The 16,369-nt window shown below is 45.9% G+C and overlaps 1 protein-coding gene across 1 annotated transcript in view; it reads right to left on the bottom strand.

The window, feature by feature from the left end:
* Nucleotides 1-13,533: 13,533 nt before the first annotated feature.
* Nucleotides 13,534-16,369, bottom strand: part of CLNK (cytokine dependent hematopoietic cell linker) — a gene marked incomplete at both ends in the record, with an annotated part of 88,193 nt that continues 85,357 nt past the window's right edge. Inside the window, one exon of the mRNA XM_081082249.1 lies at nucleotides 13,534-13,680. Coding sequence (XP_080938375.1) covers nucleotides 13,534-13,680 — 147 coding nt within the window. The remainder of the gene's footprint in view (nucleotides 13,681-16,369) is intronic.

Below are 16,369 nucleotides of genomic sequence, written 5' to 3'. Positions count from 1 at the left end.
TTAAGAGTGAGGTGGGCTTGGGAAGGGTACTGAGAATCTAACCTGGCCACTGCCTGGCAATTTTTAGCACCAAAAGGAGCCACATCAGGGAAAACTGTTAATTTTAAGTATTGGAGAATTCCAAGTCTGAGTGGTAGAGATTTCCCCCCTAAAATTTAGTCTAATTTGTTTCATCTCCTTGTAACTTGCACCCATGCGTCGCAGAGAGCTGGGCCCTCTTGGAGTCAAGTAGAATGAATGGAAGTCCCTCTGGATTTCCTGGAAGTTTCCCTGCAGTTAGAACTGGGTAGAAACCCCAACTGGCACGAAGCTGTGAGCCTGCTCCCGAGCCTGTCTGAACCTCAGGACTCATGTAAAGGTCAGAGAATAACAGGGCCGATCGCACAAATGAGTCCTCCGCGTTACACGGGAGGGGGCAGGTCAGGGCTCACACAGTCCCTGGCACATAAGAAGTGCCCAGTAGCAGTTCTTTTTTAAATATTTCTCGGGAGCCCAAATTCAGTGACAAAAATACTTCGTGAAGGGTTGGGAAATGAGGAGTTTACAGCCTGCAAAAGGGCCAAGCAGGGATAGAAACCCCTAAAGTTGAAGTGTTGTTCCCTAAAAGTCCCGATGCAGGGAGAGTTCACACAGACATGCTATTTCTGGACATTCAACCAGTGCTCCTGTCCTACAGGCAGGACAGCCCTTCAGGTCTTCTTTCCCATCTTCCAGCTTCGTTTGTCTAAATCTCTTTCTAGTGTTCCATGGGCCACCTCTGTTCCGAATTGAATTATGTCCCCCCTTCAAAAGATATGTTAGAGCCCTAAATTGCCAGTGAGTGCGGATGCAGACTCACACCCGTGAATGTGCACTTATGTGGAATTGAGGGTCTTTGCAGACAGAGTTTAGATGAGGTCATCGGGTGAGCCCTAATCCCATGATTGGCACCCTTAAAGAAGAAGCAGAGAGGAGGCTGCTGTGTGAAGACACAGAGACCCAGGGAGAAAGGGGCCACAGGAAGATGAAGGTCAAAATTGGAGCGATGCTGCCACAAGCCAGGAACGCCCAGGGGCCATTGGAAGCTGGGAAAGGCAAGAAAGGATATTTTCCTTTAGGTTTTGGAGGGAGCAAGGATCTGCTGCACCTTGATTTCAGACTTCTAGCCTCTAGAACTATAAGATAATAAATGTGTTTGTTACAGCAACCCTAAGAAACTCCCAGAGATGGTTGCCTAACACGCAGGAGAAAAGAGGAAAGGCATACGAACAAACCCAGTCATTGAGTGTCATGGCTGGGAGCCAATGTTTGCTCACTTATTCATTCAACAAACATCTGAATGCCTGTTCCTTGCAGGCACAGGTTAAATGCTGAGGATAGGATGAAGAGCAAGATAAGGCTCTGCTCTTTGGGAGCATTCATTTAGTAGGGGGTTGTAGAGCTCGAACAATTAATGGGATAAATAACTGGGGAGTGCTAGAGGCCGGCTGGGGAGGAAATAAAACTGGCGGGTGTGATGTGGAAGGGAGTGCAAAGCAAGAGACAGTATCTGAATGGCTCAGTGAAGTGAGTGTCAGAAGATGAGCTCTAAGTCATGAGTAGGAATCAGTGCAGGAAGGTGGAAGAGCTTCACATATAGGCAAGAGCATGTGCAAAGGCCCTGAGGTGGGTATACGCTGGGCATGTCTGAGGAAGAGCAGGAGGCGCAGTGCAGATTGGGATCATCCCAGCCACTTGCAAACTGCGATCTTAAGGAGTCATTTCCTCAATTCTGCCATGGGGGGCTATGGCTCAGAGGGAGGCACCCTACCCCACTGTGCCTTGGAAAAGGGCCAGGTCTCTAACAGCCGGTTGGGAATTTTGGGCTAACATTGGGGGAGGGGAGGCAAGGACAGGCAAATCTCCGGTACTTCAAGACAATGCATAAACAGGACATCCAAGCCGGTGGCTTTTTTTGTTGTTGGGAACATTTCAGAAATGTCTAGTAATTTCTTTGACCTTAGTTTGCTCATCTGTGAAAGAGGGATAAATGCCTCTTTGCCCCGGTCCCGAGCTCAATTCAGTTCTTCCAGTCCTCGGGCGCAGGGAGTGGAGGCTGCAGGGTCTAATCCTGATCCCATTACTCATCTGTACTAGCTGTGTGACCTCGGGCAAGTTACTGCCAGTCTCTGAGACGCTTCTCTTAACAGTAAAAGGGACTGAGTGGAGCAACCTTCCATGGGGGTTGTCCGGCAGAGGACAGCGCCTGCGGCTAGGCTCAGATCCCAGCCGCCCTGCCTCCTTCCCTGGAGCTCCGGGTTGCTCACGTCTTGCTTCACCACCCACTGGCCTGCTGGAGGGGAGCTTTGAGCAGCGCACTGGGCATGCGCAGCCAGTAGAACCCGGGAGCCCGCCAGGACGCGGCCCCGCCCGCAAGCGTAGTGCGCTGCAGTACCACCAACCGCCTGTGGCGTCGCTGCGCAGCTGCCTGCTGGCTCCCGCGTAGAATTCTACCAGGCTCAGCCCGAGCTGCCAGGCTGCGGGCTCCGCGCTCGCCGGGCTGTCAGGGCTGCATCCTGGGCTCCCCTAGCCCATGGCCCGCGGACCCGCCCCTGTGAGAATCTCCATGGGCTTCTTTGCTTTTGTTTCGCCTATTTTGCGGACCGGAGCTGGAGCAGAAGCGGAGGCTGGACTTGCAGCGCCGGCGGGTAGCCGAGGACGCCATGCAGCGCTGTGCGCCGCCCCCTGGCCTCCGGTTGCGCAATCCTGACCTATGACTGCAACGCTTGCATTCAATCAAGTGCAATTATCATCCTGGAGGATCACAGAAGACTGGGCGCAGAATAAGCCGGCTTCCAAGTCCAAGCTTGTCGGAGCCATCGGCGTCCCTTGCCCACACCAGGGCTAGGCAAAGCATGGTGGGGACAGGGACCGGCCCCCACTGCGGTTCCCCAGGGAGGGGATGGGTGCAGAAAGGGAGATGAGCGTTTGGAAACGTTCATAGCGATTGGACACGCGGTGGGACCAGCAGAACAAGTAGAGGAATACTGACTGGGGGCGGTCACTCCTGGCTCAGGCAGCGTCCTCGCCCCCAGCAGTAGACGCGAGTAGGTTCAAACGGGATAGGAATGAGGGAAGACCTGGTCCTTCCATATAGAGTTAGTCCTGCCCTACACTGCCTCCCACAGTACCTCCTATGGCTGCTCCTCAGCCTGTGCCCGCTGCCACACGGGGCTCCTCTCTGCCCAGCTGACCACTAGGCTTCTCCTTCACCAAGACCCCTGATAGACGGATAGATGGCGGCTCACCAGCACTTACCTGCAGTTCATGAGTACAATGGTAGCAGACTTTTCTTAGCTGCTTCCCCAAATCTGTTTCTCCTTTTGTTCTTGGTAATAACCCTCCTCCAATTTCTTGTTGCTCAGAAAGAAAAAAGACCGAACGTGCTCTTCTTGGTTGTAGCTACGTGTGTGAGCATCAATGGGAAGTAAGTAGAACCAGAGTATCCATGACATCCAGAAGTGTCCCTGAAGGAAGGGACATGCGACTCTTGGCCACTTTCCTCCTCCTGCTGGCTTGGATGCAGGGATGAAGAGGCAATGGCTGGAGCTGGAGCAGCCACGTGGGCCACGAAGTGAATAGAACTGGCTGAGGATGGGGAACCATAGGTAGGAGCCTGAGTCCCTGATCATCACGGACCCCCACTGCTCATAACTGACGCCCACTGCTCACCCCCAGATTTAATTTACGTAAGAGGTAGATAGGCTTCTATATTTTGGATTTCCTGTCACTCACTGCAAAACCCAGAACGAACTGATCCAGTGTCGGTAGGGAAAGTAAAGGGGGGGATGGGCAAAGCACGGGCCAACATGATATGAAAAATGAGCAGTTTATGTTGAATGATGTACAAGCTCACACAGTTCAGCGGAAGCAACCTCTGAGAAGCCTGCAGAAGAAATAGAGGTATTCTTTCTCTTCCTACCCCGCCCCCTCAAGAGTCCCCTCATGTGAAGCCAGGGCCACTGCATCTCCGAGGATGCACATGGGAGGCTCTCACCGCTTTTATTAGAATCTCAGCGTGAAGGGCCACGCGCCCTCTTGCTGCCTTTAAAGTAAGCAGAGCTGGGCGCTCATAGCATGGTCCCGGATGCCCAGCTGAGCACTCAGGTGGCTCATTCCCTCAGCGGAGAACACTCCCCAGCAGGGCGCTCAGTGTGAAGTTATGAGCCACGTCTTCACAATTGTGTGTTATTTAATAAGTACCCACGGTGAGCAATGAGAAGGCAAAAAAGAATGCTGATGTTGAAATGCTGGAAAATAGGAGCTAAAATGGATAATTTTTCAGCACTTTCAAGCTTCATGATGAGCTTTCCTAGTGACCTGAGTTGCAGGTATATGTGACCTAGATTTATCGATATTACACCAAACATTTTTTTAAAAAGAGGTTTACCTTAAAATATATATATATATATATATATATATATATATATATATATATTTGATTTTTTTTACAGAGAGGAAGGGAGAGGGATAGAGAGTTAGAAACTTTGATGAGAGAGAAAAATTGATCAGCTGCCTCCTGCACACCCTCTACTGGGGATGTGCCCACAACAAAGGTACATGCCCTTGACCAGAATTGAACCTGGGACCCTTCAGTCTGCAGGCCGACGCTCTATCCACTGAGCCACACTGGTTAGGGCCACACCAAAATTTTTTTATTGTTATTTTCTAAACAACACAGTATAACAACTATTTACACAGCATGCACACTGTATTAGGTAGTGTAAGTAATGTAGAGATGATTTGTGTGCGAGGATGTGCGGAGGTTATACATATGTGAACATTATACCCTTGTATGTAGGGACTTGAGCATCCATAGATTTTGGTATTCGAAAGGGTCCTAGAAACAATCCCCAGCAGATCCCTAGCGATGGCTGTAGCTTTAAACTCTTCCAACCTCTCTATTCAATGGGATGCTCTAAAAAGGTCCCTTCCCCCTTTCCAACCCCCAGGTCTCCTCCCTGACACGCTCGGACCGCCAGTTCTTGTCTGTGCTGTGTCTACCTGCCCCCACTGGACCCTCTGCACTTCTTCCATCTGGTCTATGTTAAAACCCCGGGTACCCTTAGATTTCTGTTTGTTGCTTGCTTGTTATTTGCCAGAGACTATCTCAAATACCTTACTGAGGAAGAGGGTTAGAGGTGAGTTGTTGGAAGGCTTGAATGTCTAAAAAGATCTTTTCATCCCTTACATGGATGAAAGCACGGTTTACTCAAACCCTTGGGTGCAGGGCTCTGCTGTCTTCTTGGTTTCAACTGGGTGAGGCGCTGCTGGGAGGCCTGCTTCTCTTCACTTAGAGAGTGTCCCCCTCTGCCTCCCTGGAGCCTTCAGGTTTCCTCTTTATCATTTGTGATGATGTATCTATTTACCTGCTATCTATCATCTATCTATCATCTATCAATCTAACTATCATCTATCTATCTATCTATGTATCTATCTATCTATCTATCTATCATCTATCTATCATTTATCTACCAATCTATCAATCTATCTATTATCTATCTATCTATCTATCTATCTATCTATCTATCTATCCTCTATCTGTCATCACCTGTCATTCTGGTCAGTTAATGTAGCTTTAAATATATAAACTATTGTCCTTCAATTTTGGATTTAACCCCCCCCCCCATTTTTTTTTTAGCTCTATAGTATCTGTTTCTATCATCATCATCATCATCTTATTATTATCCAGATAATTAGATAATTAAACTTCTTGGTTGATCTTCTTTGCCTCTCAATATCTTCTCTTATATTTTCTACTTTTTTTTTTCTCTTCTATTTACTTCCTGGAAGATTTTCTTGATTTTTATCTTGCAAGATATGTATAATTTTTTTCCTATGGAATTTTATGAATGCAGGGCATTCTCCAGTCTCTCTGGGGATTATACTACTTAGAATTTTAAAATAGTTTTTTTATTCTTTTGTTGGCAACCATTTTATTCCCTTTCTCTTTTTCCGTCTTCTTTATTATTTCCCCCATCGCCACTTACCCCCTTATCCCTGCTTCTCCCTCCCCCCCCACCCCCCCCCGCCCATTCTCTTGAAAGGTTTTCTGTGAATGTCTGGGGATCCCTGTGTGTCCCCAGTTCATTATAATGAAGTGATGGAATCCAGTGGGAAGACTAGAGTCCATGGCAGGGCCTGCTGACTTGGGGTTGATTGGGTAGGAGCTGTTGTTATTCATGCCAGGGACTCCTCAAGCCAGAAAGTGGGTTTCTTTCCTCTTGGGGCCTCCTGCCTCCATAGATGACGGGGTATTTAAAACTATTGCCAGAGTATTTAGCAAACACCCACGTACTCTTCACCCAGCCTCAGAGCATCCTGATGTCAGAGTATATTTACTTCAGGTCTCTCTCCTCGGAAACAAAACATCAACATGGCAGACACTCCCAGACCACCTCTGCTCCTCTCCCATGTACACGGCCTCCTGTGCCCTAGAGAAAAAGACCAGTTTTAAAGAGAAGTTAAAATGGGGGACTTGAGTTATATATGTGTTTGGAAAGGGACTCAAGATGGGAAGAGTGTTGCTTGCTTGCAAATAGGATGAGAAATTGCCCAGAGCTGTTGACTTAGCAAATTGTGTTTTATAGGTAATACTAGGGGCCCAGTGCATGAATTCATGCACCTTGAAAAGACCTGTGGGCTGCGAGGCTGTGGTAGGCACAGGGGCGGGTCTTGGCCCATCCTCCGTGCTCCTGCCTTGCCCTTCCCACCTCAGCTCCCAGTGCCCTATCTACCAGCATCCTCACTCCCGCTGCTGCAGCTCCCATGCACTGCCGCTGCTCCCTAGGGCTGATGGCGCCAGCAGCGGGTGTGAGTGGGGCTGGTGCCGTCAGCAGGTGCGAGCGGCAGCTGCTGCCCAGATAGCCCCTCAGGAGCCGGGGGGAGGTAGAGAAGCCCTCAGGGGTGATCAGGGCAGGTAGCTGCTACTCACACCGGCTGATGGTGCCAAGTGATCCGGATGTGTGCCGGGCACCGGCAATGGTTGGGAGTGGTGGCTCCGGCGCTGGCAGCAGGTGTGAGTGGCGGACAGGACCGTGGCGCACAGGAACGAAGAATTTTCAGTAACCACCAGAGGCTCGCCCCGATGACAGCTACCAGCACCCAGCCTTGGTCGGGCGCCCCCGCTCACCTGCTCCTCTATCCTGCCATGGCCAACACCCCCATGTTCCACACACGCTCCCTGGTGGTCAGTGCCCATCATAGCGACTGGTTGTTCTGTTGTTCTGCTGTTTGGTCTATTTGCATATTAGCCTTTTATTATATGGGATCATTTTAGAGGGATGCATTATGAGGCTCGGTACCAAAGAATGATGTATATTTTTTCTTTTTTTGCAGCCAATGAAGAAGTTTTCATTTTCCCATGCTGCCCTCTAATCATGCCCACATACATGTTTGGTTTCACACATTTGCTGGTGTGTTAACAATGTTCTGGTTTATTCTTGTTCTGACATGATGCTGGAGTGTTTTTCATGTTGCACAGTCATTTCTTCCCTCATCTGTCTCCAAACCAGTTCTTCTTTCTCAAACAGGTCTCTATCCACCATAACAAATTTTAATAACCTAGTATGTTCTTATATAATGATAATATAAAAAAATAGCCGGCTACGTGTGGTGGGGAGTAGTTGTTTTTATAAATATAGACCAATTTTATATACATTTCTCAGCAAGGTGCTTTTATTACTTACAGCCCATGATGACTATTTCATTGGGAAAATCCACACAATGCTAAAGCATTCTTTTAAATAGTTGCATACTATTCCACAGTGAGAGTACACTTAAGACCTCTTTATTACTGAACTTTAATTTTTTTTTTTTTTGCTTTGTTACTTGGCAGACAATGCTTCATTAAGCACCCTTCCTCCTTTCTGCTTCCTACTTCAGGAAGTATACTTTTAATTCTTCTAGAAGTAGAAGTGGTGGGAAGGATACATATATTTTTCATTTTCACAGAGATTACCAGATTAATTTCCAAAGCATTGCCGGGATTCCAGTGGCCATTGTTACTCATAATTTATAGAAACCTGGCCTGCCCTCCCCTATCCCCCCAACTGGCACTGGCTGTAACGTTCTTCTGAAGTGTTGCCTCCCAGTCAAATGTTTCTTCATTTCCCTGCCTTTGTTGTTGTTTCCTGTGTTGCTTACGAAGTAACCCCAGCCTTGGCCAGTTGGTTGGGCTTCATCCTGTACACTGGGAGGTTGCTGGTTCCAATTCCTGGTCAAGGGCACATGCCTGGGTTGTGGGTTCGAACCCTGGTGGGGAGGCAGCCAATGGGTATTGTGCTCTCACACTGATGTTTCTCACTCCCTCTCCTTTCTTCTCTCTGTAAAGATCAATAAACTATTCTTTTTAAAAAAGTACCCCCAATACATACAACATGACCGCAAATGGCAAGGGCATGCAAATATTTTCTTCTAAGTAGTTATTGTTATATATTTTTATTTTTAAATAATGAATAGCCATGGAATTTTTTTATGTAGGTATATTTTTTTCCTCTTCATTTGGCAGGCAATTGTTTCCAGCAAAACTTATTTAAATAAAACCATCTTTGCCCACCTTTATCACATCCTCGCTTTCCTATTTGTGAATTTCCAGTATGTTTCAGTTACAGTGGCTTTATGTTTTAAAAAATCTGGTAAGGCAAGCTTGCCTCCTCACCTCCTCCCACGATTTTTTTTTCTATCAGTGTCATTGCTTCTAGGCCCCCTGAGTGCACAGAGCTTGGAACTGGGTGTGTGTATACTAACATGTGTAATGATTTCTATGTTTATTCCTGTAGATCTATATTAAGCAAAACATGAATTCATACTGACGTCTCCAAATCTCATGCAGAGTTATGGCTCATTCTGACCCGATCCTTTGCTTATCAGTAATCCCCCATTCTAGTAGTGAGAAGCCTGACTGCTCCACTCACCATCCGTTTACTTATTTGCATTTTGTTAAAGATTTTTGTATCTATGCTTAGGGCACATAAGCTGGACTTTTCTTTCTTTGTATTATCTGTGTCAGGCTTATGTGCTTATTTGTGTATTTGTTTATGATTGGGTTTATGGGAACCTTATAAAGAGTTCAGAAATGTTCTCTCTCGACCTTCTTAAATAGATTGTGAATTTTGTGTTATAACTTTAACATTTTTTATAGGATCCTTCACGATGTAGAGCAAGCATGTCAAACTCAAAGGCTAACACGGGCAAAATAAACGAGGCATGCAGCCTGCAGGCCGTGAATTTGACATGCTTGATCTAGAGGTTTCTTTGTGTGGGAAAGTTGCTAATTTCTTTTAAAAAATGGAGTGCTGGCCCTAGCCTGTTTGGCTCAGTGGATAGAGCGTCAGCCTGCGGACTGAAGGGTCCCAGGTGTGATTCCAGTCAAGGGCACATGCCTGGGTTGCGGGCTTGATCCCCAGTAGGGGGTTTGCAGGAAGCAGCCATTCAATGATTCTCTCTCATCATTGATGTTTCTATCTCTCTCTCTCCCTCTCCCTTCCTCTCTGAAATCAATAAAAAGATATTTTTAAAAAATTGGAGTACTTTTCAGATTTCCTGTTTCTTCTTGTATTAGTATTGTCTCTATGGGATTATATTTTTCAACCTCACTGAAAGAAAGGTGCTTATGATATGTCTTTAATAGCCTTTCAATGTATATAGGATCAGTTGTTTTCCCTTTTATTCTTTAGTAATTTGTTTTCTTTTGCTTATTTTTTTATTACTTTTGCTAGCTGTTTATTAATTTTAATTGTTCAAAGAACCAACTTTTGGCTTTGTTGGTTTTCTTTTATTTCCTTTTGTTTGTAATGTTGATTTCTGCTCTTATCCTTAACATTTTCTTCTTTCTACTTACTTTGGGTTTAATTTATGCTTTCTTTATATCATAAACTGGACACTTAGGTACTTGATTATGGAACTATCTTTAATATAAGCATTTAAGCCTTTTAAACTGTCAATGCTTATATTAAATATAATTAAATGGTAGTTGTATCCCTTAAATTTTGCTATATTATGTTTCATTATCATTCATTTTGAGATAGTTTTCGACTTTTGTGTGTTTTTTTTTCTTTGACCATGAGTAATTTAGAAATGTGTTGCTTAATTTCCAAATATTTGGAGATTTTTCTAGACATTATCTTAATATCCTGCCTTGTGGTTAGTCAATAGCCTTCCCAACCCCTCACACAAGTATACCCAAGAGGAGTTTTCCATTAAGTAAGTTTGAAAAATTTAACATATTCTGGTTGAAAACGTTTTAAAGCCATCTTAAATTGGCTCCAGCAAAATATCTAATATTGGCCTTACTACAAGCACTCAGTGATAAAGTGTTAAAGCAAAACTACAACAAAGTCATGGGAAACCAACTTAGATGATCTTATTTACTATTTGCTGCCTGTTTCTCCCACTTAATTCACTGCTATAATTCCAACATCTACAAGATTGCCTAGCAACATAGTATACATACTCATACACAAAGTAGTGCTTGTAATAAGGTATTATTAAAGATGAGGAAGATCCAAATGGGGATGATTTAGTCAGAAAGAAACCTTCATGAATGCTATAATCAGATAAAGCTAAAATCCCACTGCTCTACTGGGGCGAGGTATAAAGTGACACTTCTCATCTGAAAATGAAATCATAGTTGAAGAGGGATCAAAGCCCTTTGGAATGTGGGCATGTCAAGCCCAAATCACTGAGCTTTTAATTACAGATTAATGAGACACTAGACACCAAATGGAGTGTGGTGTATGAAAAACTTGGTTCCAGCCATGACTATGTCACCATAAGATTTTGGCCAAGGAGGCATAGCTTCCTCAGTCATACATGGGTTCAGAATCCTGGCCCTGCCCTCTTTACAGAACTGTTGTAATAATCAAGTACAGTTAAAGTTTATAAACCTTTATCCTTTAGTGATTTATTACAAGCAACATGTCATTACAATCAACACCGAGAACCGGATTGTCCCTTCGGCAGACACGGGGCTGGGCCACTTGGCTCTCCCTTGCAAGAAGAACCTGCTGATTGCCAAGTTCTCTGACAGCCTCCAGCTGCAGTGCCTCTGGATGTCCCGTGGCATTTGAAGGTCATGTTTTTCCTGGAGAGCCCTAGGCATGAGTCGACATGGGTGGTGTGCGAACACCTGGCCACTTCTGCCCAGTGTGGGACTCTCCTCTACGGGCAATCTTTGCTCTGGATCTTACCAATGGGCTGCCCAAGGCTCTTCCAGTGCTGCATCTCAGTCTGATGCTCTTCCCACTCATCTTCCCTCCTTCCCTCTTTCCTCCTACAAGTGTCAGACCTACATCACAGCCTGAAGGCTCTCCCTGCCTCCTCCTGTCTCTCTCCCCCCTTATCTTTCACAGGCACTACTTCCACTAAATGTTTGCACTTCTAACTCCTGCCTTGGCATCTGAGTTCCAGAAAGACCCAGCTAGCATGCTCAAATCCCAATCATCTAAGCCAGCCCTGCCAATATCTTCTTTTCAAAGATTTTTCACATGTTAAGTATTGTGAGCATTTTATTTTAAGATGGTCACTTCCTTTTCCTCATAGCATCATATCATGAATTTCTGAAAAAGAGATGATAAAGCATTTAAAAAACCCATAAGCTTCATAAAAATGCTACCACCACCTGATGTTCATTTATTTTAACAAGAGCAGTGCTTGAGGAGACTCAGAAACATTTCTTGAGAACACAGCATGGAATGGCAGGGCCTTGTGGTAGGTGAATTGGAGGTCTTGGTAAAACCTGCCAATGGCTTTTTAGAGTGAGGCGTAGATTCTTCCCACACATGAGCCCGTGGACTCTCTGCAGAGCCCGCTTCCACACTAGCTGGGGTTTGCTGAAGCCCAGGTGAGCGTGATGAGCCCCCATACTGCCTTCAGCTCTCATCAGTCTGCTCCTTAGTAGCCAGGCTCCAATGTATACACTCTTGTCTCTTGGTTCCCATGTTACCCTGTGCAGGCACATCTAAGACAGGCTCAGGTGGGCATCAATAGTTCCAACTTGCCTGGCTGGTGAGGCTCAGTAATTGAGCATCAACTTATGAAACAAGAGGTTACAGTTCGATTCCCAGTCAGGGCACATGCTCCGGTTGCCGGCTTGATCCCTAGTATAGGGTGTGCAGGAGGCAGCCAATCAATGATTCTCTCTCATCATTGATGTTTCTATCTCTCGCCCCTCTCCCTTCCTCTCTGAAATCAATGAAAATATTTTTTAAAAAGTTCCAATTTTACAAGGAGCTTCTGCATCAAATGCTCCTGGTTTGTCCTAGAGGCGTTACCTCACATTGACCTTGTGAAAGGTCAGAGCCAGGCACCTGTTCCGCTGGTTGGCAAATGCTCCCAGTGGTCTTTGTCTGCTATTTTGGACGAGAGAGAATCCTGGACATTGTGTGTAGTATTTTCCTTGGTATCCCTTGCCTTTTAATTCTATTTTGGTTTTACTTCTAGCTACAATGACATAGTCTATAACTTTCACATGCAGGCTTTGGTAACATTTGAAGTCATTGTGTACTATTCATTCCAACTAGGACTCTTTTTATTTTTTTAAATGTCACTACAAGTGTTTACTTATTGATATATTTTAAGGTAGGTAACTCTGTACTTTCAAATCATTTTTTTCTCTCTCTCTCTGTAAAATTTCACAGGCAGGAAATGTACCTGGGAAGATGTGCTTGGAGGGAGCCAGGCAAGAAAGGATAAAAATCCTGGCTCTCTTCTTCTGTTGAATGAAAGTACATCCTCCTGGCCTTGAGCAGGGACAGTGCAATGTTCCCGCAACATAACGCTAATGTGAGGCCTGCTCTTCCTTCAAATGGAAGTCCACAGTTGGACTTGTAAGAATAACTATACCTTCCCTCAGGCGTAAGCTTACGCCCTTACTAGGAAACGCCTAATTCCATTCGTCTTACAGCGACTCTAAGCAGAGTACACTGGAGCTGGCCGTTTCACCACACAGGGAACGCATTTCTGATTTCTATCTTTCAAGCGATACTCACAAGTGCTCTTGTTTTCCTGCCATATTGCTTCTCTGTAACTGAATTTCCAGGATCACAAATAAAATAGAGCTGACATTCACTAACACCTCAGCATAAGGAATCCTGAAAACATTGTAAATTCACAAGTCCAGACATTTCTGAAGTAAACAAGGCCGCACGAGGTCCTGGAAGAGCGTAGATTTGGGGTTCTCCCCCAGACTCGCTGTGTGCCAGCTGCAAACATCCCAGCGATAGTTTCTTGTAACCTCTGTTGCTCATCTGTAACATGAGCACAATGACCGTCTTTACAGTTTTTTCTTTAGAACATATTTTTGAAAAACTAGTTTTGATTTATGCATCTTACACATATTCTGTGGTTTGAGGTTTCAAAAACCATGGTTGAGTTTCCAACTTCCATTATAGAACGTTTTTCTTTTCTTTGAAGTCTAAGATGTAATCCCTTAAAACCCCAGAAGAAGAATTTTTGGAAAGAGGTGAAAAATAATAGAGGTCTGGGATCCTGTGAACTGAAGGTAAGCAGATCAGGCTACCAAGGCGAGGAGAGTCTGTTGAGAGGGAGGGGCCGCGTCAGGTAGCATTGCTCCCTGTGGGCCCGGGTTTTATCTTTCCCGTCAATCAGCACAATAGGAAAATACTTGTAGTGTTCAATGATGTCTTTCACCGAATCAAACTTCTGAAACACAGACAAGAAAGTTAATGAAATTTACATCCCTTTGGTGCCTGTAGGTTAAAGTACAGATGTTCAGTTTTACTTGAAAAAAGGAATTTATTAACATTTTGGGGGTGAGGTGTTGTAAAGGTGTGTCAGAAAGTCATTTAAAAAAGGGGTGTGGCAATCTCTTAAAGGATGAGTGACAAGAATCATAATAATAAAAGGCTAATATGCAAATGGTCATCACACCATGATGCCATAATGCCATGACACCGTAATGACAAATCAGCAGGGACCTGAGGCTGCGTGGTGCCAGGCTGGGGCGGGGGACCTGAGGCCATGCCCCCCACCTGGTGGGGCTTGACGAGGGATCTGAGGCTTCTCCCTCCGCCCCTGTGGTGCTTAACGGGGGTGGGGCCGGCCGGGTCTTGGTCTGGCACGATTTCGAGGTGCACATGGTTGGGCGGGGACTTGACTCTGGGTCCTGTGGCGTGCCCCAGACTCTGAGAGGAGGGAGATTTTCATATACATTTTACTAATTTTCTTTTGTCTCTGACACTTCTATTATAGAGAAAGGGCAAATAGCAATATTAAAATTTTTCCTCTAGTTATTTCCCTTTTAATGTGCACAAATTTCATGCACCAGGCCACTAGAAGATAATAAAGGAGAATAAAGGCACTTGGGGAGACCAAAGATGAACTAAGGCAGCTGAGCTTTCCACACCCAGTTGTCAGGTCACCTGGTCAAGCTTCACCTTTATCACAGGTTCCTATTGTAAGCAGTTAAGATAAGTTAGATGAGTGAGTTTCACAGCAGTTAGCCCACGGGAATGCCTGGTGCCCCCTGCCTTCCCCCTACCTGAGACAAACCCAAATGCAGATCATCAAGACTTGACCTTCGATTAGTAAATTGGTGGGAAAGGCCTGCAGAAAACTCTCTCTCCTGTAAACCCCTCCTGTTCTAACTTAGTGTGATCAGAATGTCTATGATGACCATGGGCTGCTGATAGTTCTTCATCAACTTAGCTTCCTACCCTGGGCTTCTTGTGAAATGAACAGCAGATCATTTCACTTTTATGTTTCTAGAGATGAGCCGATAAAGTCCTGTGCAGATTTGAGAGAAATTAAGATTATGTCAAGTTTTGGGGAATCAGAAAATGCTTTGTCGAAGATACAGACCTGAAGTGGGCTATTCATTCTGGGTGATTCCAGATACGTGGACAGGGAGGGTTAAAGATGGTAAAAGCAGAGGAAGAAGCAAGACAGGGCTTCAGAGAATGTGGGCATCGGGTCTGATTGGCTTGAGTTTGGAGGAGTCCTTGGAAGGGAATGCTGGGAGGTAATGAGGAAGAGCTCACACCACCTGCCTTCTAAACTGGAACACAACATTGAGCCTCTTGGGCTATTTTGTGAGGTGAGCAATGATCTTGCAGAGCTAAAGACACTCCAGCTCAGGTCACACAGATGCAAGGCCAGGACCAGGAATGGAATCTGGTTTTGCTGGACACCTGTCAGTGCTTTCCTGATGCAACGTTGCCTGTGGCTGTAACCCTGATGTCTCAACAGACCAGGGCAGAGATGACACAGCCCGAAGGAAGGGCGTCATGGTGGGGACAATCTGATTCTGCTTTGGTTTCGTCTACTCCTCCCTCTGCGCCCCCATCCTGGCACAGAAATGTCCGCAGGCCTTAGGGTTAGCCAGCAGGGAGTGAGATGATCAAGGTCCCTGTCTTCACGGAGGTGACATCCTGGTGGGGGCAAAATAAATTCCCACACACAGAGATCATTTCAGGTAATGTGCTGTGGGAACAATAAACTTTGTACTGGAATCTCACCAGGTCACCCAGGGACCTTCCCTTGGGGGCTGCATTTGGCTGTGGGGAGGAAACTTGTTTTTCCTAGGAGTGGGGAGGGGGTGGGCACAGGGTTGGAATGCAAGGTACCAGCAACTGCCCTGGCTGTCTCCTCCTCCTGCCCCTTGTCAAGGTGTGGGGGAGGGGAATGGGTAGGAGGGACTTGAGGAAAGAGATGTGTGATGAGTCTCCTGACTGTGGCCAGTTTCCAGAGCCACGCTATTCTGGTTCTTCCTGGCGACTGAGTCCACACACCTGCCCCCTTGCCCCTAAGCCCCTTTAAGTTGGGTTTTGTCTTTCTAGAGTTCTGATTAAATCTGTACATGACTTGTGCATCTGGGCCTGTTACTGGATCTATTAGCAGAGTTTTCAATGAGATAAGCTGTCTGTCCACCCTTGGCAGGTACTGGATAACTATTACTTAGTTCCTGCCTGGGGCTAAGGTGAGGTGGTTCCCTGGCTAGCCAGTTGGGTAACACTTGGTCAGTGAAAGCCATCCTAAGTGAAGGGCCGTGGCGCCTGGATGCCTGCATTCCATGCAAGGCTCTCCCACCCACCAGCTGTGTGTCCCTGGGCAAGTTTCTTACAGGCTCTGCCTCAGTTTCTCTATAAACAGCGATGGTGATGTTAGGACCTGCCTCTGAGGGCCATGTTGAGGACTAGCTGACTTACTAACTATACAGCCTTTAGAAGAGACCTCGGTGTACAGTGAGGGTGCAACACACATCAGTCGTCACCGGGAGCTCCTCCCTCCAAGGTTGTCAAGAACACGAGGAAGGAGCAACAAAATCCCCGAGACGTGTGCAGACTATGCCTGTGAGCCTTAAGGAAGAACGGAAGTTTTCCCGTTTCATTTT

The sequence above is a fragment of the Myotis nattereri genome (genome assembly GCF_964212035.1).
Source record: "Myotis nattereri genome assembly, chromosome: 1".
Taxonomy (NCBI): Eukaryota; Metazoa; Chordata; class Mammalia; order Chiroptera; family Vespertilionidae; genus Myotis; species Myotis nattereri.
Note: the sequence above shows the minus strand (reverse complement) of the source record. Positions and strands in the feature narration are given on the sequence as shown.